The sequence below is a fragment of the Gymnoscopelus braueri genome (assembly GCF_963280865.1).
Source record: "Gymnoscopelus braueri genome assembly, chromosome: 8".
Taxonomy (NCBI): Eukaryota; Metazoa; Chordata; class Actinopteri; order Myctophiformes; family Myctophidae; genus Gymnoscopelus; species Gymnoscopelus braueri.
In genome coordinates, this window is record NC_137609.1 from 41,113,221 (window position 1) to 41,139,838 (window position 26,618).

A 26,618-nucleotide genomic window follows, 5' to 3' on the forward strand; every position below is an offset into this window, starting at 1 on the left:
CTCCAACTTGATCCTACTACACTACAGCGTCACACAAAAGCATCAAAAGTAGCAGATCTACAAGCTCGCGGCACGAAGTGACGCGTTTTAAGCTTGTAGATCTGCTACTTTTGATTCAAATAAATGTCTTTATTTGAATCCTGAAAAGTACGTTTTGGAACGAGGCTTCCACCATCCAGCGTCAGATGATGCGCGGAATTGAATCGGTTTCATATTTTTGTTGTAGTAGTTTAAGGTGCAGTAAGTGATATTTGTTTTGTTTCGATACAATAAGTGTTAAATAGCTCAGCTTAGCTGAGAGAAATGAAGCAAGGACCCCCACTATTGAATAAAATGATGTTGCAGATTACACTTTTTCATTGACAGCACTGTCAGTGTTGTATAAATGTATTTGTTTTTTGTCATTGTGTATTTTCAGACATTTAACTTCTTAAACCCTCACTACTTAGTGAACGTCACCGTTGGCTCTGTACTGTGCTTTTCCCCCTCTACTACACCAAACCTCTTTGCCAAAAATAGCCAATAGTAAGCTTGCAGATCTGCTGTTTTCGGCAAATGGTCCACCATCAACACTTTGTTTTAATCAAAATGACCAAAAATGGCACTTACATCACCTTTAAATATTGTGGGAGTACAGCTGGTGGCTGCAGAACGTTTTTGTGCACTATTAAAGGAGAATTCCGGACATTTTAAGTGTTAGCTTTGATGTGTCGTTACTCACCTACCGACGTAAACAGTGGCATTGTTTATTTCCAGTTATTCCCCTGTCGTCATATTTTCAACCCCCGCCGTTGTCATAATGGGAGCGCGTGTCATAGGGAAATTCGTCTATTATAACCGATGCAAAGTTATTTTTTTCTCTACTACTACTCATTGTGGAGTCTTATGATAGTCAAACATGCAGTGAAAGTTCCTGAGAGGCTACCGCTAATGACGAACGAGCTAACGCTAGTTGCTTGTTTCTCAACATGGCAACACCAAGTTGCCAGGTTCTGGGAGAGAAACAAGCAACTAGCGTTAGCTCGTTCGTCATTAGCGGTAGCCTCTCAGGAACTTTCACTGCATGTTTGACTATCATAAGACTCCACAATGAGTAGTAGTAGAGAAAAAAATAACTTTGCATCGGTTATAATAGACGAATTTCCCTATGACACGCGCTCCCATTATGACAACGGAGGGGGTTGAAAATATGACGACAGGGGAATAACTGGAAATAAACAATGCCACTGTTTACGTCGGTAGGTGAGTAACGACACATCAAAGATAACACTTAAAATGTCCGGAATTCTCCTTTAATAGAGAAGCTATATGTTGTGATTGTGAATACAAATGTTGTGAATATTTCAAATTATTTTAATGTGGAACCTCAACCCCTTATACACTGTATTAGTGAATTAATGTAACAGGATTCCTGATATTTTAGACTAAACTATATATTTTAGACAGAAAAACGTCAACGTTAAGTCTCCAAATGTACAATACATGTATACTGTATGTTGGCATTTTGAGTGGTAAGAATCTCTAGAAATATAAAATTACTTTCAGGGTCTCTACAATAACCTGCAAATGTCTTTATTTAACAACATGGAGGAATACCTCGTAACTATACAATAAACAGCGACATGGAACACACGTACATTGAAGCACTGGGCATTATTACTGAATCATCTTCTGACCGTGTTGTGTTCAAGTCTAGTGCTGGACAATACATAATTATGATGCATTTTAAATAATAGGAAAACGTCAAGATAGCACATGTATGCCTATCTTAATTGAATCCTTCAACAATGCAAGGGAAAATCACTCGCAGAAATCACCTTTTCTTCCTCCTTTATCTGTTATTCAGGGGAGTTTGTTTCCAGTCAATAAAGACATGAGTTGTAAAAGTCTTGCATTGTGTAATTAAGTCATTTTTGGAGAAAAAATAAGCCAAATCAGGACAGAACATCGATCATCATTTTGTCAAATATTGTTTCATCACTGTTGACGGTTAAGGAGCACGTCACCCATTTTCAACCTTATCTTCATATAATTGATCCTCCTCACCAACGTTCATTATGAGATGTGCATTTACATCTAGTCAGTCTGTCTCTCATTGGTGGGACAGTTCAGAAACCTGTCAACGAATGACATCGATGGGGATGAAACATTTAAGGCATACAGAAATGGATGATGTCACATCGGTTAACTAAAGTGTTCTATACAGCATGATGACAGTTTTACAAAGCAAACAGGATAAGGAAACCATCATTGGTTCCCATTTTTTTTAGCTCGAGACCCAAAAGAGAAATCGGCTATTTTCACTACTTCCTAAACATATATTTTATTTATTTATTTATGAAATGTTAGATTTGTTTTTTCTTTTTGAAAATCTTTTGTAATAATAAAACAAATCTTAGGCAGTGAACAAATATCACTCAGTGTTTCCCAAACACTGTTCGGGACACATTTTTATGAGTCACGAGTAAACATTTTGTTGTCACTCCTACGAGTACTCCTACGGGCTGGGGGCGACACCTGTCAACAGGGAGTGTTGGGTGGGAGGAGTAGTACGGAGGCTCCTCACTGGCAACTGGCTAGGTGAGTCAGTAGGATACAACAGCAGTGAGAAATGTGTGTGGGGAGGAATTATTAGAATACCAAAGTCCTGACGTCACTCCCACTACCCCTGGGTCACAGAGTTATTTTTTGTATTGGAATTCCCATTCCAATATAACAACTGAGTGACCACTACATTGGGGAGAAAATGGATTAAGTGCTCCTGTTAGTGTTACTGTTGTCCAGCACTGCGTTCAGCCAGGGAAACGGGTGCGTCTTGTTCCAAGTCTACCACACCCCCTCCCTCCCTGTGAGTTCAGAACATCATGCCGTCCATGCCGTCCTCCATGAACTTCTTGTAGATGGCCATGAACTTGGCCACGAAGGCCTCCAGGTGGTAGATGGCCTTGTTGCCCAGCTGCAGCCTGTGTTCGTAGTAGGCCGCCATGTGGGCCACCTCCGTCTTCAGCTGGCCGTCACAGTTACTCAGCAGCTCTGTGACCAGACCCTGGGCAAAGACGACAACATGAGAAGCACAGATTATTACTTGTTATCCATCCATCTTCAACCGCTTATCCGGAATCGGGCTGCGGAGATTTCCAGTCATCTCTTTCCAGGGCAACATTAGTAACTTCCTCCTGGGGGCATTCCCAGGCCAGTGTGGAGATGTAAATCTCCCCCTATCTGGTACTTGGTCTGCCCCGGAGTCTCCTCACAGTGGGACGCGCAGGACCTCCCTAGGGAGACGCTCGGGAGGCATCCGTAATAGATGCCGGAACCACCTAAGCTGGCTCCCTTAAATAATCATATTCGAACTGGGGACCCGCCACCCTGCCAAGCACTTGGAAAGTAAGAGTTGAGGCATTCAATTTTGTTTGACTCTTGTGCCACAGATAAATATTGTGAAAATAGCAGATCTACAAGTTCACAGAGCTTGTAGATCGTCTATTTCCACGACTTCCGCCACTTCTTTATATTATTTGACAATTTGGCCAATGTTTGACCAGTTTTTATAGTATAGTTTGTTGATGACTTTTGATGCAGTAATGGTCTTATTTTTTTTAGGTATTAAAAATTGTCACTTCACTGTCATCTACAGTAGGGACCCCCCCAAAATCATCACTGATATAAGTGATGAGTAAACGTTCTACCAGCACATGGTTTGGTGTTGAGTTGTCACAGCAGCGTACCTTCATGATGACATCAGGAGGGATGCAGTGAGTCAGGAGCTCATAAAGTCTTCCTCGGACCTCCAGTAACCTGAGAGAGATTAAAGCAGTGGTTCTCATTGTAATGACAAGGAACCCCCAAATTGATAAGCATTTGGCCGTGGGCGCATCTGAAAAGATTTTGTGCCGGGGACCCCAGAAGAGAAGATTTTCGTTAAATTAAAAAACAGAAAAATATATTTTCTGTCCAAGATATGTCAAAAAAGTTGCGGCAATTAACAGAACACGATCCAGCCCAGTTTGCCCATGACATGTTAAGAGCTTCAGCACAGCTCGCAACACCTGCGCATTGATTTTTGACACAGATATCACAGCATTTCTCTCTTTAAAGAGGATCCATAAACAAAAAAAGCCAGACACCAGTGTTGATGATGGTCTGAGGAGCGAAACGTCCAGCGTCTGTGTCACTTTGTTTCACCATGTCACTTGCACTTTTTAATCCAAAGAGCCTCAATGTTAATTTTTCAGTGTGTGAGCCTTTTTATAGACTTTTTATAGACTTTCATGCTGGCCTCTCGCACCCGTCTTCAGCCCTAGTAAGCATTGAGTTTAGAGCGCAAACCTCTATGTTTTTTTTTCTCTCTAAAGAGGGTAAATAGAGTGAGACGTTAAAGGAACATAACGCTCATTGACTTGCGGGACATTGCTCCGTTCATGCGGGACATTTTGGGGACTGTCCCGCAACGGGATGGTCACCCTACCTCTGAGGGCTCTGCTGGCTGACGATGGCGTTGGACGTTTCCCGGAGGTACACCTCCCAGTCCGTCTCTGGAACCTCCTGGTCAGCGGAGAACGGGTACCTGTGGTGGGGGGGGGGGGGGGGGGAGTAGAGGCAACGAGGTCAGTGCAGCAAAGAGGGTTCTCAGAAAATGTCTAAGAAAGAACCAAACAGGCACTTCGGCTCTAATAGAGCCTGACAGCGCGTCGCGGGTTCGAGTCCCGTTCCCGACGACCTCTCACCCCGTCTCCCTCTTTCCTGTCTATTTTCACTTTAAAACTATCAATAAATGCAGAAAAGCCTAAAACAAATATAAAAAAACAAGAAAATGTCTGAGAAAGTTGAGATTGATGAAGATTGAATTGAAGGGTGAAATTATTAATCCATTGACAGCATATTAATCGCATTACATTTTAGTCGTCGAATAAATCGGTTTAGTGGTGCATCATGTAAATATCATACAAGATATGTTGCAAGTTATGTTTTTGACTGCTGGGTTAAAACACATTAACCCATGAAGACCTGATGCCGATTCTACAAATGTCTTCTAAATCCCAACAGTTTTCTGAAAAACCTTTCTATATCAGTGATTCTCAAACATTTTCATGTCAAGGACCCCCAAAATGATATGCATTTGGCCGCGGACCCCCATCTCAAAATATGTCGTTCCAGGGACCCCCAGAAGCAAAGATTTGAGTTATAAATGTTCGCTTTAAAACAATTCAAAGATTTGCACACATTTTCATTATTTCTCAAAAATAGCAGATCTACTGTATATCTGCTATTTTTGAGTGTAAAATAATGCTTTTTAGCTCAAATCAAAAAGTGACACAGATGCGTTCCAGGTCTTAATGGGTTAAACATATTCAAATTAAATGCATTTGAGATATTACCTCATTTTACTGTCACTTTATGATTCGTCTCTCGAGACAAACTTTTGCAAAGTCACTACAATAAGATATGAGATGTTGCCACTCACTGCTGCACCCTGCAGGCTTCAGACATGAGCAGGGCTTTGCGGAGGTTCCGGCCAGACTTCTCACAGATCTGCTTGGCCAGCTCAGGAGGCAGGAGGAGACCCTCCTTCTTACACACGGTGCTCAGAACGCTGCACACCTGGCAGGAAAAAACACACACACACTGGTGACTGTCTGTCTGTCTGTGACCCAAAGAACACTGCACACCTGGTAGGGGAAAAACACACTGGTGACTGTTCTGTCTGTCTGGGACCCCCAAATAACAAGTGTTAACCCACTAAATCCGGGAACGCATCCGTGTCATTTTAGATTTTTAGCTATACCCATTATTTTATACTTTGGCTATTCAAAAATAGCAGATATACAAGCTCGTAGCGCGGCACTGTATCTGCTATTTTTGAAAAATCATGAAAATCTGTGCAAATCTTTGAATATATATATATATTTTTTTTTTTTCTAAAACGAACATTTGTAAAATATTTTTTTCCAGGGACCTCCAGAAGCAAAGATTTGAGTTACAAATGTTCTCTTAAAAAATATATATATATTCAAAGATTTGCTAAATGTATCAAAAATAGCAGCTCATAGCCAAAGAGATCTAAAATGTGTTGCGTTCCGGGTTTTAATGGGTTAAACTTGATCTATGAGAGTGGAAAATTCACAATGACATTTGTTGACTACGGATTCGTGCCATTTACTCTGATCTTGCATGTTGTAAGTCGCTCTTGATAAAGAGTGTCTGCTAAAATGCCTAAATTACATGGAAGCAATGCAACCTTTTAAACCCTTCATATGTGGGGAAAACTGACTGAGCCCAGAAGCATTTCAGACTCTAGTGCCACTGGTTTAAACAAAAAACTAAACAATCTACTGTTGGACACCGAACAGCACATTGATTAATTATTAACTTCTCATAATTATCATCAACATTTCTTTTACTCAACCAGGCAAGGAAAACTATTTCCTTCCCATCTCCCTAAAGCCTGATTTATATTTCGTCATATGACGGTGTCAAGCGCCTTAAAAAAAAAGCAGATCTACAAGCTCACAACGCATCACAGCACGATGCATTTTAGGAACATGATACGTTGCATTGTCAGTTTCCCTAGGACAATTATTAGTTTTCTCCCAATTTACTCATTATATGCCAATTCCCAGTTCCCCCTTGTACTGTAGTCCCATACAAGGGAATATAAGAAGCGTTACTGTACCTCCTCCCATGTCATAACAGGGACTATAAAAAGTATTACTCATGGTTTAAAGCAAAATAAAATCTTACGACTGAAATAATTTTGTTAGGCCAAGTCCTAATATGTGATTTGTGAAACAGCGTGAAAACGAGCCCCCCCGCACATACTAGCGCTGTGTTTCATAAACAATTAGCACAATATGTAGAATTAGGGTGTTATGGTAGCCATACAAGTTGAAGAAATTGCAGCTTGATGCCAAAGTCAGCCATACCGGCCCTGACAAATAAGGACAGCCATTTTATATTTTAAAACAAAATGCCAGACGTTAACCTTTGCTTTTATGAAATATCTGGGATCATTTGGATTTTCTGGAAGATTGAACATGCAGTCTATTGCTATTTTGACCACTTCAAATACACTTTAATCTTAAAATAACGCATAACCGAAAATAGGCCATCTACAAGCTTACAACACATCGCGCTGCGACGTGTTGTAAGCTTGTAGATGGCCTATTTTTCTACGACTGATCCCAATGAAACCAGTCGTGGTGACTGAGTGAGAACTTTAATTCATGATAGCTGTACCTCCTCGGTGCTGGGCAGAGGAACCCGGATGCCCAGGCAGCGGCTCCTGATGGGGCCGATGACCTTGGAGGTGGAGTTGCAGCAGAGGATGAGGCGGCAGGTGGACATGTACTTCTCCATGGTGCGACGCAGGGCGTGCTGGGCGTCTTTGGTCAGGCGGTCCACCTCCGTCAGCAACACCACTGAGGAGACGCAGCGGGTAGGACAGATGGGACGAGATAGATTATACATTTAAAAATGTTTTTATATATATATATATATATATATATATATATATATATATATATATACACACACACACACACACACACACACAGTATATATAGTTGCTGTCAAAAATAGCCAATCTACAAGCTCACAATGCGTTATGCTGTGAGCTTATAGATCAGCTATTTTTGCAGAATGTTCGCCTCCAGAATTGTTACTTTACCCATTTTACACAAAGTTTGAGCAGTATAATAGGGCTGATAAGGCATGCAATCATAGGCTAAAGGGATGTTTTTTTTTTGTTTTACCTTTGAACTCCCTCTGTGTGCTGGACTGGATCTGCTGAGACTGAGCCACGGTCTTAATAAGCTCCTGAATCACCACGCGGTCCTGGTTCCCCGCATCACTGAAACAAAGACATACATTAATACAAGTAGTGGTGGTCATCATTACAAAAGGGGAAATTGACGAATTGAAGTGAATATAATAATAGCTCAGATTTATACAGCGCTTTTCTAAGTAAACAAAGTCGCTTTACATAAAGAAAAGGAAGGAATCAACTTTAAAAAGAAGAAAACGAAAACAATAAATACTTTATTCGCATTTGTTGAGGGTGTCTTTTGTTACTCTTCTGTACTTCTTTGCCCTGTATCTGTAACTTTTTAAATTTTGTATTGCTGTGCTGTCTCTGGCCCCTGAATCTACCCATCTATCTATCTATCTATCTATCTATCTACCAAAATAGATGTGTGCATCTGCCAACTGCAATTTGAGAGATCCGACAGAAAGACATTGAGCCCGATTCACTAAGCTGTTCACACCCATATTTTGAGTGTAAACAGCTTTATGGTCTTGCTTTATAGTCTTAAATGGGGGCGTGGAGCAATGCAAAGGATCTTCCATATGAACACGATCTGACCTTCAGGCCAAAATGAGAAACAACTGCGATCCACACATATCATGGATGTACACACCCCTTTTGCTTAGAGAAAATGCAACCTCCTTTAGTCACTTTATTTACACTGATATTTACGACCAGCTTAGTGAATCGGGCCCATTGTTTATTAGGGTGTTGTTCTCTTCTCCCGTTGCTTACCTGGCGTTTACCTCTATGTGGTAGTTGCTGGCTATAGTATTGATCTCTATTTTCTTCTTTGATGGAGCCTGCAGAATAGCAAAAAAAAAGTTAAGTGATACAGCACCTTTCCAAAACAGGGTTTACAAGGTGTTTTACAAAAAGGAACAATGTGCTGCTCCAATACAATAAAGCAAGAGGCATTGTATATATATATATATATATATATGAGATATTGTGAAATTGCATCAATCTGCTCGACAACCACAAAGTCTTCACGTGTGAATGATGTGATCGTTTCATTTGGACGACTGTCTACCTAGGATTGAACTCTTTGATATTGTTAATTTAATAACAACAAATGAGACAAAATGTGAAGAAAAAAGAAGAAAAAAAAGAAGAAAGCATTACGTGTCTGCAGTTTTTTTTTTATCTGCACAGGCATCAGCCAAGCCAATGCCAATGATCTAAAACATATTAATAGGCCCGATTAATAAGCCGAATGATTAATCAGTCTTTCACTAGTTTCATCAAGAGTCACCTTCGCTTGGTTGGCACAGTGGCAAAAGTGCCTGCCAACCACCGCAGAGTCTGGTGGATAAATCCACCGAGGTGCAAGTGCATCCGGCTTTGTGGAGCGTCTATACAAACACAATTGGACCGTGTTTGGGGGGAGGGAAGCCAGGCATGGAGGGGGATATTTGTCACTGCACGTACTGGGCTGGGACGGCACCTGGCAGCAGGGGAGGAGTAAGATGGAGGCTCTCCAAGTCCTCCTGGTGGGGGATCCTCACTGGCACTGTCACCTCCCCACACACAAATGTGTGTGGGGAGGAATTAATTGGCATAACGACTAAATTGTGGGGAGAAAAGTGGGTAAAAAGGTAAAAAAAAAAGAAAAAAAAAAGAGTTCTTTTTCTCACCACGATGGTCTGGTGTTCGATGCGGAGCTTCTCCACCCCGGCTCCGTACAGCTCCCTCAGCAGACACATGATGCGCGTCTTCTTCCCGGCTCCGGGCGGACCGTAGATCAGCAGGTGTGGGAAGTCTCCACATTGGACCTGAAAATAAATCACACAAACAACCATCATGACTACGTACTGGAGCAGCAGCTCAGCCCGGATACACTACACAGTACACACAACCCGACACCAGTCCAGGTAGACACAGTAAAACAAATCCTCAGGGTTCATTCATCCATTTGAAACTGTGAGACAGTACAAAATGTAACCTTAATGGACCCTGCACTGTAATTGTATCTGTTATGTTTTACTTCTTTTGTTTTATGCATCTTATAATGTCATTGCATAATTGTGTTTCCTTTGCTTGATGTTCTGTGTAAAGCACATTGAATGTCCTTGTTGTTGGAAATGTGCTTTACAAATAAAACTGCCTTGCCACAACCACCCCCAAAAATATATAGATTATATGAGGATGAATGATAATCAATAATGATAGGAGTGGCGAGACTAACATTAGGATAATAAATAGTTCTGGTCCATAGCATTGGAAGGAGTTCAGGATAACTCCTTCTAATCCAGAGCTAGAGAATAAAGAATGACTCCACATTAACAGCTGTTAACTGTCCAATTAACTGTTAATTGGACCAGAAATGTATCATTAAACAGACCTATATTGTATTTTATTTACGATGGTGTACAGAACCAGTTCTAAACGGTATTAGAACATTTACCATCTCATAACGATAAAAAACGATGTCAAGATTAGCTGCAACAAGCAACTTGCCATCTGCATGCATCATCTTCTTTGCTTGATTATTACGGTCAATATTCTGCTAATACAATTCTACAACAGGCTACATGATACATGATCACATCAACTCTCACCAGGTTCTTGAGCTGAACAGCTTGTTCTTTGTGATAGTCTAGTTTCCCCAGAGAGGTGGGTCTGTATTTATCAACCCACAGACTCATATTAATGCTTTAATATTAACGTTTAGATGAGAAAAAACACTGTCAACAAACTCCCGCGAAACGTTCGACAACCCGCGCTGCTGCCGTTTCCTTTTCCTTATCCGGTCGTTAGGAGGAGGACGGAGAGAACGGAGGGACAAACGTACCGTAGTTGCGTTTTATGTTTCTTTTTGTTTTTTTTAGGAGTTTGGTTGGTGGGTGCATAGCGGCACCAAGCGGCCATGAATGGAGCTGTTTGGTTGGTGGGTGACTGGGTGCAGGCATGAATGGAGCTGTTTCACCTTCAATAGTGGAGAAGTACAACCAATAACGTCAACATATGGTAAATACGGTGGTTTGGTTTAATTCAGAGTTATATACAGATATGGTTTAATGCAGTGGTTTTCAACCAGTGGTCCAGGGACCACCAGTGGTCCTTGGTGGGCTACCAGGGGGTCCCCAGCTAAATTAGTTAACATAGCCTCAGAATCATTTTAACCACTTAGCTTTGGCTATTCAAAAATAGCAGATATACAAGCTCATAGCACGGCACCGAGTGCCGCGCTATGAGCTTGTAGATCTGCTATTTTTGAAAAATCTTGAAAATGTGTGCAAATCTTTGAATATATAAATTTTTCAAAGAGAAATTTTTTAACTCAAATCTTTGCTTCTGGGGGTCCCTGGCACAAAAGATTTTCAGATTCCCGCCAGTGTGCAGTCAATCAAGATGACACCTTCCAGCTGTGGTTTTGGACAGAGGCTACTTCAGAGGTAGGTTCACAGAGAGTTCAACTCATATGTTTGACTCAAAAACCCAGAATCAAATTGGAACCAGTCTTTTTTTGTACATTAGGTAGGCATGGACAATTCGAACTCATATAGAGGCAACTCGATCGTACTCGTAAATTAAGCTTTGCCATTGCCTCGTGGTGTAGCATAAGCAATTGTAGACATATTAAATATTCAATCATGTTCTAATCATGCAGCCCATACTTTACATTGCTTAAAACTGTTTTCCAAACTTCTTTTTTTCTTTTTACATTTTGGACCAAATACCAATTTTACATCGAGGTGCCCACTCTTCATTAGTGCCCACTCTTCCTGTTACCATTGTTTTAGCATGGTTCCCAAACTCTTTAGGCTAAGGGCACTCCTATAGGCCCTACAATAATGTCTTTCATCCATGGCACCCCTACATTACATTGTTACTTTTCACTCTGCACTTCATGGCATATGCATATAATGTATTATAGTGTGCTCGCTGCAGCAGCAGCGAGCACATCCTCACATCCTCACAATTTATTTATTCTCCGCAAAAAGTATGCCAACTATTAACTACTCCCACATACTTTCACTTAGAAACTCCATTCAAACTTTAAAAAATCCAGCTTACTGTGGACATGTGTGCTTGTATTTTGCAAGTGCTTACAATGCACAGTTTAATATTGAGGTCCTTTTACTTTCCTTTCCATTTTTGTTTCTTCTACTCCACTACAATGACAGCATTTGACAGCTTTAGTTAGTCTGGTTGCCCTAACAGGGCAACCAGACTATAGTACTCTTCCCACTTTATTCTTCTTTCTAGATAAACAATACTTTGCCGCGCATCTCCTCCCACAGTTTATTTTTCCCAATTTAGTGCCATATGTCAAAATGACCGGCCTCACCGGGAATCGTGTGCTATCATTTTGCTAAGAGATTGGTTACATAGTTTTATTGATATTGATTTATTAGTGCATTACATTTCCCCATCCACTTTAATGGAAAAGTGAAAAAACTCAAATTCAAGTATTTTTTTCTCAGAAACCGTAAGAGCTAGAGTTACCAGATTTGGAGGGGAGGTTCATAATTTAGTCCAAAAGTATTGAAAAAATAATTACACCAGTCAGCCTCATGGTGGCGCTATAACAGCCCCCTTTACGTTTTGGCCTATAACTCTTGAACCGTATGTCATAAAATCAAAATGTCCTTTTCCCTGGATTCCTTGGGTCACGACGCATCTCCCCCATATTGCCACGCCCATTTGCGTCAGGATAGGCCATTTTGAATTTTCTTCAAAACACACTTTTTGCTCCTTTTCCTTCAAATTTTGTCCAATTTTCACACAAATCGGTACACGTGATCTATGGACCCATGCAATAAACATCTCCAAGCGGAAATCTGATAGTCCTTACCGTTCGTCCGTAAATGGCTTCCGAAGTTAGCGGGAGGGGCCCGTTTTACAAAGAAGGCCAAAAATCACTAACGAAACGTCCAATCAATCCCAAATTTGAATCACATGTCAAGTGTGGTTTACTCAACAAATCCCCAAAAGCATTTCCACTTTGATCCATAGGGGATCAAAATGCGCAAAATGTGACCGTTTGATGCAAAAACATTATTTTGGGGGGATCAATCCTCTCAAAATGAAACGCAAGCGATCTCAGGAGTGACGTGACAATGTAATTGGCGCAGCCTCCGACGGTATTCCTCCAGACGTATTGCTCGAGTCCCGGCGGCCGCGACCCGCGTCGGCGCAACCACACTTTGCAATTGCCCTGAATTGCGACGCGTCTAGTTACTTGTTACTTTACAGATTTTATTATTAATACAAAACCTACAGTTACCACATACAGCCGATCTACAATGTGACGCGTTATGAGCTTGTAGATTGTCTATTTTCTGAAAATTTGAGTACTTTTACTTTGGTACTCGAAGTATATTTTGATGCTAAAACGTTTGTACACGGTAAGCTCCAAAATGGGTGAAATTTTAATGGCAAACATTTTGTAAAGCTCCAATTTAACTTAAAAAAAAGCTCCAATTTAACACTAATGGTGTGTATCGGTAAACATAACCTCACACAACTCCCCCCCCCCACACACACACACACACACACACACACACACACACACACACACACACACACACACACACACACACACTGTAAACCATCTGAAATCGCAGAGCACCCCGCACCCATCACTCGCGCCCCCATACCCCTCCACCCCCTTGCTACCATCAATGCAAGCAGGTGTGTAACTGATGACAAATAGGAGAATGATAACGGTTGCTCCCGATCTGATCAACCGGAGGCAAGTCTACGCCCACACACACACAACACAAAGAAAGATATACCAAGTCCAACTGAATTTTTACTTTTTATAACTACTATTTTTTGGCTTTAAAGCGAGCCCACATTGTTTCTTCAAGGAACAATATTTCTAGTTATTACTATTATTATTATTATTATTATTATTATTATTATTATTATTATTATTATTATTATTATTACCCTTATTACAATTATTATTATTATTATTATTATTATTATTATTATTATAAGATGATGGTAATGGTAACCACACCATTAAAATGAATCCACACAGTTGAAAGTATACTGTACATTCACTCTTTCTTTTTGTGATTTCAATCACTTTAGATATTCAATGGCTTTGGACTTTTGCGTCCTGGACGTCCTGGATGGCAAAGAGACTTGAGAGAATATCCTTTCGGTTAGAACTGGTTGAAGATAAGTTTGTTCTTGATGTTTAAACTCATAAAATAATTTGTGAATTTGGAAAATTCCAATAGCAGGAGAACGAATTCAACCCCTTGTTTGTGCCAAATCTGGGTTGGACGTGAAGCAATCTGGGAACACATTTGGTTACAAATGGGTTCCCCCTTTGTTTTTACCTCTGGGGGGTGCCACCTCCTTATTTGTGTAGAAACAGGAACTCGGTTTGTCTCCTCCCCTTTCTTAGTTCACTTCCTCCCGGGTGTTTCTGTGTTTGTTTATTCCTACTAACAACAACACTACATGTTTAGGGCAGTGGTGGTGCTGACAGATTGAGGTTAGAGCTGGAAGAGACATGGGACAGACTACAAATTTGTTTTTATTTCGTTATTTTTTTATTGGAGGATAAACCCCTTGAGTTGCATCATCTCGTTTTCCAGGGGGTCCTCAGGCACAACGTACAAACAATGACAAAAAACAATCACATAGCATTCAACAATAACAACAACAACACATACACATGAGGGCTCTCACACCATCCCAGACCATTCTACATCTTTTACATATGTCATCTGAAATTTAAAAAAATAAAATAAAATAAATGAAAAAAAAAAGAGCTTTCAAACAAGAACAATTAGATTTAAGCGAATCAAGCAAAGACATTTTGATAACAGGAAGCTACAGAGCTTTAACCTTTTAACAAAAAATGCCTTCTTGGCACGAAAAAGTTTGAGAACCACTGATCTACCTGCCTCTCACACAGTGAGCCCTCCTGTGATGAAACAACCTTCTATAAAAGGTACACAGTATGTCTCTACTGGGTCTGTAATGTGTTTAATATCATAACAACGTTATGTTGTCTTTCTCATTGGTATCTTACATGCACACGTGATCAAGAAAGATAGCAGAGGCTCACAAGGCCTCTGGGGGTTTCTCTGTATGAACAGTTTTATTATGACTGCTTTTATTGTTTGTCTCTCTGTTGATCTCTCTCTCCTTGTTCTTTATCTCGTCCTCTTTCTCCCATAGCCGCTCTGTGGTTGTGTTTGTCAGAGGTGGAATGTACTGTAACTACCGGTAAGTACATTTACTCAAGTACTGTACTTAAAGACTGAATTCATGGATATGTTTTTGTCGCATTCCTAAGCCAATTATTTAATGACCAGCGGACCGGTAGGCAGCGGTTCCGGTAGGAGACACAAAGGAGACGCTTTGTGTCTCCTACCGGAACCGCTGCCGGTCATCAAATTATTGTTAATAAAAAATTTAAAAATTAAAAAAATGTCTATGAATTCAAGTCTCCATGGGGTGAAAAAAAAACATTGGTGGTGAACTATCCCTTTAAGGCTGCTCTATGTAACTTTCCTCTATACCCCTCAGTGCTGACATGTTTTACCATTGAGCTAATAGAGCCTGCCTGCTTGCTCAGGGGATACATTGAATCTTGACCATCAGGTAAAAATGTGTGTCAGATCCTGTCTATAGGTGAGACATGACCTTTGACACAATCTGAATGTCTCAATAGAAGAGCAGGGAGACGGAGGTACAACCACCCCAATTGTATAAGTTATATTAACATACTGTAGCCTACCTTACGATTGGACCAAATTACATTTTATTCATTAAAAAAAGTTACATAGTGCCGCTTTAAGTACAATTTAGAGGTTACTTGTACATTACTTTAGTATTTCAATATTCCATGCTACTTTATCTATCTACTACACTACATTTCATTTTGGGGGTGAACTATCCCTTTAACACAAATTATAATTAAACGAAAACATTCATTATAAACCATCAGTTCAATTATGATATTTTATCATAGGTTAAGCTACGTGGCAGTATATACAGTCATTAAAATTTGCTCCGCCTTTACCAGGTGCAGCATTAAAGTGATGAACACATTAATGATTATAATCATGATCCAATTAGTGTATCATGTATATGATTCTGAAATGGCCATTATTTAGCTTCCTAAGTATACATTTGATTTTAATACATTCTGGACTTGTGATTCAAGTTTCATTTTGAATGCATGACGTTTACCTGGCAACACAAGTATTTAAACACTACTTGTACTTGAGTCAAAGTCAAAGATCTGAGTACTTCTTGGTGTTTGGTGAGAGGAATGTTTATGTGGAGCAGCATGTTGGAGCAGGCTGTGTGTGGCGTAGCCCGTGTTGAAATATACGTCTACAGTGAATTAATGTGCCTCTATGTAGTACAGAGGCTGAAGAATGAGTGGGAGAGAGAGAGAGACAAAGATCTATGGCCTGAAATTCACTTTGGAAAAACTTTAGCCTAGTTCCTTCTTTATCCAAGTAGGAAAAAGGGTCCCAAATGTAAAAGTGCTGCAAACTCTCCAAAAACAACAACAAAACAGTCCACTCAGAGATTTAATTGTGTGAATTATACAGTATACTTGATTTACTATGACAGGAGGATTGTAGATGATTAATTTGAGCAAACGATATCTGCCTTGCAAATTGAGAGGGGGAATTGTTTATGAGAAGGGTAAAAAGCCTCTGTTAATTTATCCATTTGTAACTCAGAAAGCAGATCTACAAGCTCACAACGCATTGCATCGTGACGCGTTGTGAGCTTGTAGATCGGCTATTTTCAAATAGCCTATGTATAAAATACGGCTAAAGTGGTTAATGTATGTTATATAATATAATAATTTATATCTGCAATATAACTAGTAACTAAAGTTTTCAAACAATTGTAGTGGAGTAAAGGTACAATATTTGCCTCTGAGCTGTAGTGGAGTAGAAGTAAAAGTACTGAAAACTGGAAATACTCCAGTAAAGTAAGAGTACCTCAAAATTTTACTTAAGTACAGTACTTGAGTACATGTACTTAGTTACTTTACACCACTGTCAGAAAGTGTACAAATGTAACCAAATGGACCCGCATTCGTACACTCTCTGAGTTACGTAAGCTAACACTGAGGATTTTTCACTTTTATGTCTTTTGACTCTTGGTTTTATGACCATGGTCTCTGGGTTGTTTGGCTCCAGACAGGCCTCAACAGGTCCAGTCATTCTCAAGGTTAACATGCCTGAAGCAGGGTGACCCAAAGTCTCTTCCCTGACTGGGGGAAAAAGTCAATATACATGATTTGAACATGCATGGTGCATCATTATCAGACCAAAGGTTTTCCTTCAACTTATAGTTTATGCCATAATGACTGGCTATCAGAATCAGAATCAGCTTTATTGTCACATCACCGGTTTACAGAAGTTAAAAAGTGGGTCAAATTCGTTTGCGTGCATAGAAGGGGAAGAAGAAGAGAGGGGAGGGGGCAAGTGGGAAAGGAGATCAAACAAGAGAACAAAAAAAGAAAAAAACAAGTTATCTACATATTTACACAGGTGTTATAGAAATTTGTAGCAATTGTAGAAATATTAGGCCTTAAATGTCAAATGTTCAAGCATGTTCGAATCCTGCATACTTTATTTTACTTAAGAACATTTTCCAAAATCTTAGTTTTTGAATAAATTTGAATAAACAAAAACCCTTTTGAGGTGCTCCCCCCGTTCCTTGTATAACTTCTTCACGCCCCCCCCATTCCAGAGACCTGAGGTTGGCTGACCAGCTGTTGGTTTGTGCCCAGGAGGGCTAGGCAAGAAAACCAGAGTTGAACGAGCCTTTGCAGCGCTTGCCCCCCCCCCCCCCAGGCTCTGGAACAGCTTGCCCACCCATATCAGATCTACCCAGAATAGTCCGTCCATAAATGTTTTTTTAAATCTTTATTTTAGAAGAAGAAAAAGGAGAGTCATGGAGAGGGAGAGCAGGGAGCTAAAAAAATAATAATCAAACAGTTATAAATATGCTCCTCTATAAATAAACCTTGAGTTGAGTTAAAAGGCTGCTTGCAGACAGACGGACAGACAGACAGGAGATGGTGTTATTATTACAGAACACTAGGACGTGTCGCGGTGGGAGGAAGGTTCAGAGAGGACAGGAGGGGAGAGGATGTTTGACGCATTACCTCATCCTCTATATACTGAGGAATGTGCACACCTCAGGTGAAGAGTCCATAGCCTCCAGTCCTACTATATTAGGATGAGTGACAAGGCTGGAATGGCGAGAGAGGCAGATGAAGAACGGTGCGCGGTGCACCACAAGACCTCAACACTTTGAATCAAAGTCTTTGGTCACACGTCACACCGTGGCACTGGAACATACAGTACAGTAGTTTCAACCTGTCTTTCATGTCTACTCCAGTGCCGTTATGCATTGGTGTAAAAGGACATTTACTCAAGTACTGTACTTAAGTACAATTTTGAGATACTTTTACTTTACCGGAGTATTTTCAATTGTCTGTACTTTTACTTCTACAACATTTGTCTCTGAGACAAATATTGTACTTTTACTCCACTACAATTATTTGAAAACTTTAGTGACTAGTTACTTTGCAGATATAAATTATTACATTATAAAACATACATTAACCACTTCAGGCCTATTTTATACCTAGGCTATTTGAAAATGGCAGATCTACAAGCTCACAACGTGTCGCATCGCGATGCGTTGTGAGCTTGTAGATCTGATATTTTCAAACATTTTAGTACTTTTACTTTTGAAGTACATTTTTATACCAATACTTTTGTGCTTTTACTCAAGTACATTTTGAATTCCGGACTTTTACTTGTAACGGAGTACTTTTACATTGCAGTATTGATACTTATACTTAAGTAAAATATTTGAGTACTTTTTCTCCACTGTCGTTATGACTCCTGACTTGCTCCATGCGCATCGATCGATTGATCTGTCTGTCTGTCTGTCTATCTAATGTGTGTGTATGTGCCAGGCTGCTATTTCTCTCTTTTTGTTCTTATTTCTTTCTTGCACAAGCATACAGTTGAGTATACACATACTGTACTGTACTGTACTGTACTGTACTGTACTGTACTGTACTGTACTGTACTGTACTGTACTGTACTGTACTGTACTGTACTGTACTGTTAAACCGTACACCTTACTTATATGCATATATACTGTACTGAACACAAACCACCTGCCACACATACACAAATATGCTCCACCCTCTACACACTCAAAATCACACACACACACACACACACACACACACACACACACACACACACACACACACACACACACACACACACACACACACACACACACACTTTCCACACACTTAATCCAAAAATACATTACACTTGACAAGTTACAAATTGTGCAAAACTTCTCCACACGACACATGCTCTCTCACACACACACACACACTCACGCGCACATGCACATGCACACGCGCACACACACACGCACACGCACACGCACACGCACGCACACACACACACACACCTGTATCTCTCTCTCTCTCTTTGTTGAGGTGGTGGTGTTGAAGGGGGAAAAGCATTCCTATACTCCCCTCCCCTTCCAGGGACGTCTGCTGTCTGTTTCTACTAACTCTCCCTCCTCTCTCTCTGCTCCTGTTTGCCGTTCCACAGCGGTGGTGCAACACTGCTGCTCTCTGACCCATCGCTTTCCTGTGCTGGTTCTTCTTCTGGTCCAGTGACCAGCTGATTGCTCGCTTCACGACGTACTGTACGTGCTGCTGGGAGAGGGACGTCACCCTGGATGCCAGTCTAATTTATAGGGATGTGACACCCAGCATCAACCCTACAGTACAGTGAGACCTCTGGTACGTTCAGCACTGTCTGTGTTTCTAAATATCCCATGAGCTGCTTTCTTAAGCTGTTTGTTACTGATGTAACTTAACTTACTTACTTAATCCATTAAGACCGGAAACGCATCTGTATCATTTTATCATTTTTTTTCCTTTGGCTATTCAAAAATAGCAGCTATACAAGCTCATAAAGTGCCGCGCTATGAGCTTGTGGATCTGCTATTTTTGAAGAATCTTGAAAATGTGTGCAAATCATTTAATATATTTATATATTTTTTAAGCGAACATTTTTAACTCAAATCTTTGCTTCTTGGGGGTCCCTGGAACTTTGAGATGGGGGGGGGGGGTCCACGGACAAATACATATCATTTTGGGGGTCCTTGACATGAAGAAGTTTGAGCACTACTGATATTATAGCAACATAAGTGTTTAAGAGAACTGTTAGGATTTAGAAGACATTTTATAGAATCCCACAGAAGCAAAGATTTGAGTTACAAATGTTTTCTTTAAACACATATATATTCAAAGATTTGCTCAAATTTTCACGATTTTTCAAAAAAAATGCAGATCTCGTAGAACTTTTAGATCTGCTATTTTTGAATAGCCAAAGAAAAAATGAAATAAACTAAAAGTGACTAAAATGACTTCAATGGGTTAAGCTATTTGTTACTGATGTAACTTAACTTACTTACTTAAACAGCATATTATGTACTGTAGACAGATGCCAGGTTCATTTGTTGACTTGGCATCCTATAGATTTGTATAGTTTCGATGTACATACAGTATATATATTTTTTGATTAGAGTTTAGACTGAGGGTTCTTGGTTTACATTACCTCGTGTTGACCTTGCTTACTGTAAATTGCTCTGGATTTAGAGCTGCTGCTAAATGCCTAAATTTTAAATTTATGGTGGAGAGTAACTAAGTGCATTTACTCAAGTACTGTACTTAAGTACAATTTTAGGTACTTTTACTCTACTCAAGTATTTTTTTTTTCTTCGTATACTTCTTTTTTAATTCTTCTACTCCACTACATCAAGTCAAATGTAGTACTTTTTATTCCACTTACAATTATTAGACAGCTTTAGTTAGTAGTTACTTTGCAGCTGTCTATTAATATTCCAAAACCCTAGTTTGACAAATTTTGGAAAAACTTTCTTGCTTTAAGTATATTTTGATGCTAATCATTTTTGTACTTTTACTTAAGTAATGGTTTGAATACAAGCCTTTTACTTCTAATAGAGCATTTTCATGCTGTGGTATTGCTAATTCTACAGTAAGTACAACATTTTAGTACTTCTTGTTGCATCTGCTGATAAACTAGAGTAAGAGGCTGCTTGTTTTTTTGCAACATATTGCTAAATTACAAAAGGATTTCTATCACAGACCAATGCTCAAAGACACCCTATTTGACCTGGGCCTGGAATGAACTGCAGACCTGTATCAAATTGCCTTCTTTAATTTCATTAAGGAGTTTTAAAAGTTAACAGTGGAAGACCTCTCACAGCTGTTGCTGCTTTGAGGTTTGCTGTAGCTTTTACTAGTGTTTCATCATTGTTTCTTATTGCTTTTACTTCTCTATATTTTCAAAAGTGTTATTTGTGGAGTTTTTCTTTTGGTACTGTACATAACCCAGTCAATCTGTGAACGCATCTCTGTCATTTTAGATTTCTTTGGCTATTAAAAAAATGCAGCTCTACAAGCTCATTGTGGCACCAAGTGCTGCGCTGCGAGCTTGTAGATCTGCTATTTTTGAAAAATTGTGAAAATTTGTGCAAATCTTTGAATATATATTTTTAAGTAAACATTTGCAACTCAAATCTTGGTTTCTGGAGGTCCCTGGAACAAAATATTTGACAATTTTTCGCTTTAAAAGAAATATATTCAAAGACAAATGCTCACGATTTTTCAAAAATAGCATATCTTCAAGCTCATAGAGTGCCGCGCTATGAGCTTGTATATCTGCTATTTTTGAATAGCCAAAGAAATATAAAATGACACAGATGAGTTCCAGGATTGAATGGGTTAACGCATGTGGAACCTGTGTCATATAGATAGATAACCACCGTTATTATCCTGCGGGGGTAAATTCAGTAAATATTCATATTCTGCCTCTTTGCAGTGCATACTTTATTGATTAGAAGGTTTTTCAGGTGTTAAAAAACACAGTGGGTGAAATTAGTTTTTTGTTTGTTTTTGTTATTTCCATGAAAAAGAAAGGGAAGAAGAAGAGTGGGGGGGACAGGGGGAGTCAAGGGGAATTAATGCTGTATTTTTACTGGTTAAATTAAGGTTTATGTAAAGAATTGGATCTCATTACAACTACAGGTAAATTGGAAATGGAACCAAAACGGACCCTTAAGCGTCCACTCGACCCTTAAGGGTCCATTTTGGTTCCATTTGTACGTACACTTAGAGTTAAATTGAGACAATATATAACTTGCAGTAAATCTAGTGTTGTTGTGACATGTTGTGACACATTGATTGTGTTAGTTATTTGACAAACAAGACAAAAACACATGTCAGGAAGGGAAGGGAACGGGACGGGAGGCACTTGGGCGTTTCCTTTTAGCCCAAAATATCTAGCAGGAAACAAACAATGTGTTTGAACTAAAGTAAGTGTTGGTCAGGAAAGCTTGAAAGCCGCTATACCAAGGTAAGCTGCTTTTTATCAATGCTGTGATCATCATCTCACAGAAATAATTAAATTATGCATTCATATTGTCAGGCGCACATTTACTATGTCATTACATGTATGCATTTATTTGTTTATGTGTGGTCTATAGATAGTGAAACCAGACCAATCTATTTATCTATTGATCTATTTATGATCAAGGAATGAATGACTTGAAAAGCTATGTGTAGATACACCAGGCAAAAACACCAGCAGAGGGCGACATCGTCCCACATTGTCAGACACATCCTTCCTGTTTGCTGTGCTTCATGTGTTCCTCAAGCAGATCCTGACTTGAAAAGCCTCCATGGAAGCAGATGGCAAATTATAGAGGCATATGCTTTACAATCTGCACTTGTGTGGACATGAAGTTTCCTTTGCCCATATTTAAACACCTCTCATCTCTTTTTCTAAGCCCCCAACACCGCCTTCTGCCTCACTTTCTGTCTTTGATCATTATCTTTTTATTAATATTTTTGGGGGCTTTTCTGCAAGTGAGCCAAAACCTTGACCGTACATAAACCAATGGCTACTGGCACTTTGGTAGGCCTAAATACCAGTGGTGGAAAAAATACTCAAGTGTTTTACTTAAGTAAAAGTATCAATACTGCAATGTAGAAGTACTCTGTTACAGGTAAAAGTCCGGAATAAAATATGTACTTGAGTAAAAGCACAAAAGTATTGGTATAAAAATGTACTTGAAGTAGGGCCTACCAAAAGTAAAAGTACAAAAATGTTTGAAAATAGCCGATCTACAAGCTCACAACGTGTTGACATGCGACGCGTTGTGAGCTTGTAGATGAGCTATTTTCAAATAGCCTAGGTATAAAATAAGGCTAAAGTGGTTAATGTATGTTTTATAATGTGGTAATTTACATCTGCAAAGTAACTAGTGAATGAAGTTTTCAAATAATTGAAGTGGAGTAAAAGTACAATATTTGCCTCTGAGATGTAGTGGAGTGGAAGTACAAAAAAATAGGAAATACTCCAGTAAAGTAAAAATACCTCAAAATTGTACTTAAGTACAGTACTTGAGTAAATTTACACCACTGCTAAAAACTAAGCTGAAAATTATATCCCACCTGTTGTTGGCCCCTCCCACAGATGAGGACCAGACCCTTAGTGATGCATGAGGGTCCCGTCACCACCGCCCTCCCCGTCCAGCGCTACCCTCACACCGCGGGACTCCCTCTGGACGACCGGCATCATCGGGGGCCTACCGGGCTAGAAGAAGAAGACCCCAGCTCCCCAGACCACCCCAGACCCGGCTCCGGGTCCGACGCTCCCCTGCAAAGCTTGCGAACCACGGCCGAACCTCCTCTTCATCCCCTCCTGGACAACCAGGAGGATCACGTATGGGCCGGGAGGAACTGCAGTGACATGAATGTGAACCACAGCAGCGCCCCCTGTGTCTCTGCTGAGCGGCACGGCGGCGGGTCTCGCCTGACCCCGGAACAGGAGGAGATGCTGGTCCAGGGTCAAAGCTCCTCTCTCAGCTGGACCTCTGATCTGGAGTCAGAGAATACGGAGCACTGCAGGTACGGCTCAGTGTTGCCTTTTCCGCTTATCGTAAGCGACTTTGGGCTTGTTTTTTTCTGTAAAGTTGCTTGTAAATATTGGTAGTTGAAATGTTCCGAAAATATTTCACATTTTGAGATGGTTTTCTTAGACCTGGTTGCTTATTTCTCTAGCAAAGCTGGTAGGGCTGCAACGCGTCGATTATTTTCTTATAGCGATTATTATGTCGATTACTTTGATTAATCAAATAATCGAAATGAAGGGTATTCTTTTTTTTTTATTGAGGGAATCTATTAAATCGATTTGTTCGATTAACCCTTGCAGCCTCCATTGCAGGTGTACGTCACGTCGGGAGCCACCAGAGGGCTCTGATCATGGCTCTGGTCATCCGATGTCCACGGAGCGTCCACTAGCGGTCTGTTGCCCTTCTTCGGATCATCTGAGGGTGGTCAAACACAAGCCCAGCGCCATCGTGTTCTCTGACCACGACCCCGACGGCACCGCCGCCACCGGCCGGCAGAGCGCCTCCGTCAACGAGAGCTCCGGAGACGAGGATGACTCCTCCGCCTCCTCCGAGTCCTCCACCGCCGCGGCGGCCGAAGAGGACGAAGGTGACGAAGACGACGGAGAGGATTTTCCCCAAATGCTGCAGTACAAGGAGTTCCTGGTCAGCCGGCGCCGCCGGAACCAGAAGAACCAGCACAAGAAGAGGCTGATGACGACGGAGGCCTCTGCCGGTCCCACTGCTCCCAGCGGCGGGAGCCGACCAGAATCCACAGGAGAGGAAGAGGAGGAAGAGGAGGAGGAGGAGGAAGAGGACCTGATGGAAGATGACGACAAACAGGTAAGACAGACAGCAGGCGTGTGGAGAGCAGTGTTCAATCTAAACATTGATTATAACCTCTTGCTCTAGGTTAAAGGTTCTTTATTTGTACCCCAGGGTCATTTGTTTACGTAGCAGGAACATTCTGGCATCAAGTTAACCCATTAAGACCTGAGGCGGCTTCTAAACATTTTCAAAATCCTAAAAAAAAAATCGGAAAAAAATATTTTTAAAATAATTTTCACGATTTTTCAAAAATAGCAGATCTACAAGCTCGTAGCGCGGCACTCGGTGCCGCGCTATGAGCTTGTATATCTGCTATTTTTGAATAGCCTAAAGAAATCTAAAAGTGACACAGATGCGTCCCAGGTATCAATGTTAAAAGACATCACAGCAATACATGTTCCACACATCAAAACAAAACAAATACATTAAAACATCCTGTAAGAAGAACTTACCAGTTCAGTGGCTTTGTGGCTAATGTGTGTGGGGCGGCAGTGGCTCAGCGGTAGAGTGGCCGGTAGAGCGGCCGGATGGCAGTTCGATCCCGGGCTCCCCTGCAGAGTTAGTGTCGAAGTGTCCTTGAGCAAGACGCTGAACCCCTAATTGCTCCCGATGAGCAGGTTGGTGCCATGTTGGTGAAGTTGGTGATAAAAGCGCTATATAAATGCACCATATTTTTTCTTCGTCCCAGAAGTGGGGGGGATATCGCCCACTACGGCAAGCCTCAAGCAAAAAGTTATGGAAATATATAATTAAAAAAAAAAAAATTTATAAAGTAGTGAGAGGGGGTAAAAAAGCGTGTGAAATGGCAGGTGTGGCGTGAGGCGTGTGAAGAGGTTAAATTGCGTGACTCTCACTCTCAAAGGGTGAGACTTGGCAGCTCTGCTGGAGACCCTTCACTGTCTCCCTCTCTGAAAGCTGAGAGGGAGACAGTAAAAGGTTCCCAATTTCAAAAACTTTTGAATTTTTGCTTTATATGTATATTTTTTTGCAGGAATGGTAAAATAGGGCATATAAATTGTGACCCTGGCATATTTAATCGTGTCCCATATACTGTAAAAGGCCCTGTGTTTGGTAAACAGTGCAATAGGAGAGGTGGAAGTGGCAGTATACAATACGGTACGGTAGGACTGATAGTAGATACATTCTGCTAGATACAGTACATTCTGCTTCCAGAGAGCATGCAGTCCTAACCACTACTATACGCTTTATCTGGACACAGTTGTCTTTCTTTAGACTCAGCATCTTTCACCGTCGATTCAATCTGTTTGAGTGGAAGAGAAATCGATACGGTAGCTAGCAGCACCACACCACTGTACTGTCTGATTAGCATTACTGTAGCGGCAGCAAGACATTACAGTACTGTGTAGGCTACTGTCTCGTTAGCATTACTGTAGCAGCGGCAAGACGCTACACTACTGTACTGTCCAATTAGCTTTACTGGATGGCTGCCTTTGCTGTGTGTGTAACCCAGTTCTGCCCCTAGAGGGCAGTATTGCTACTAAGTTGTTGTCAGTGTTATATGCTTTGATTGACTTCATATATTTATGTAGTCAGTGGTGGAAAGTAACTGATTACATTTACTCAAGTACTGTACTTAAGTACAATTTTGAGGTATTTTTTTTACTTTACTTGAGTATTTCTAATTTCCAATACTTTGACTTCTTCTCCACCACTTCTCAGAGGCATTTCTTTTTACTTTTACTCCACTACAATTATTTGAAATCTTTAGTTACTATAGTTACTTTGTAGATTTTGATTATCATTAAAAAAAACATACATTAACCACTTCAACCCTATACATTTTGGCAATTTGAAAATAGACGATCTACAAGGTCACAATGCGTCGCGATGCAACACATTGTGAGCTTGTAGATCTATCTATCTCTATCTCTATCTATCTCCCTCTCTCTCTCTCTCTCTCTCTCTCTCTCTCTCTCTCTATCTTAAAAGGAGGATAGTAATACTAATGGAAATTACAAAACAAAATATAGCTGCAAGCAGCGATAATACG

General features: G+C 40.4%; 2 protein-coding genes across 2 annotated transcripts in view; one reads left to right on the forward strand and one right to left on the reverse strand.

Annotated features, from left to right (window-relative positions):
- Positions 1-1,362: 1,362 nt before the first annotated feature.
- On the reverse strand, positions 1,363-10,538 carry rfc3 (replication factor C (activator 1) 3). The gene is made up of 9 exons (XM_080436612.1): positions 10,366-10,538; positions 9,442-9,579; positions 8,540-8,607; positions 7,752-7,849; positions 7,237-7,418; positions 5,465-5,601; positions 4,469-4,567; positions 3,729-3,798; positions 1,363-3,046 (listed from the first exon to the last, which is right to left on the reverse strand). Exons 1-9 carry the CDS (start codon positions 10,450-10,452, stop codon positions 2,855-2,857), a joined length of 1,071 nt encoding a protein of 356 aa, XP_080292738.1. The 5' UTR covers positions 10,453-10,538; the 3' UTR covers positions 1,363-2,854.
- Positions 10,539-19,420: 8,882 nt separating this feature from the next.
- LOC308090001 (stAR-related lipid transfer protein 13-like) overlaps positions 19,421-26,618 on the forward strand; it is a 155,497-nt gene continuing 148,299 nt past the window's right edge. The window contains 3 exon segments of the mRNA XM_080435019.1: positions 19,421-19,601; positions 23,365-23,798; positions 24,115-24,622. Coding sequence (XP_080291145.1) covers positions 23,365-23,798; positions 24,115-24,622 — 942 coding nt within the window. The 5' untranslated portion in view covers positions 19,421-19,601.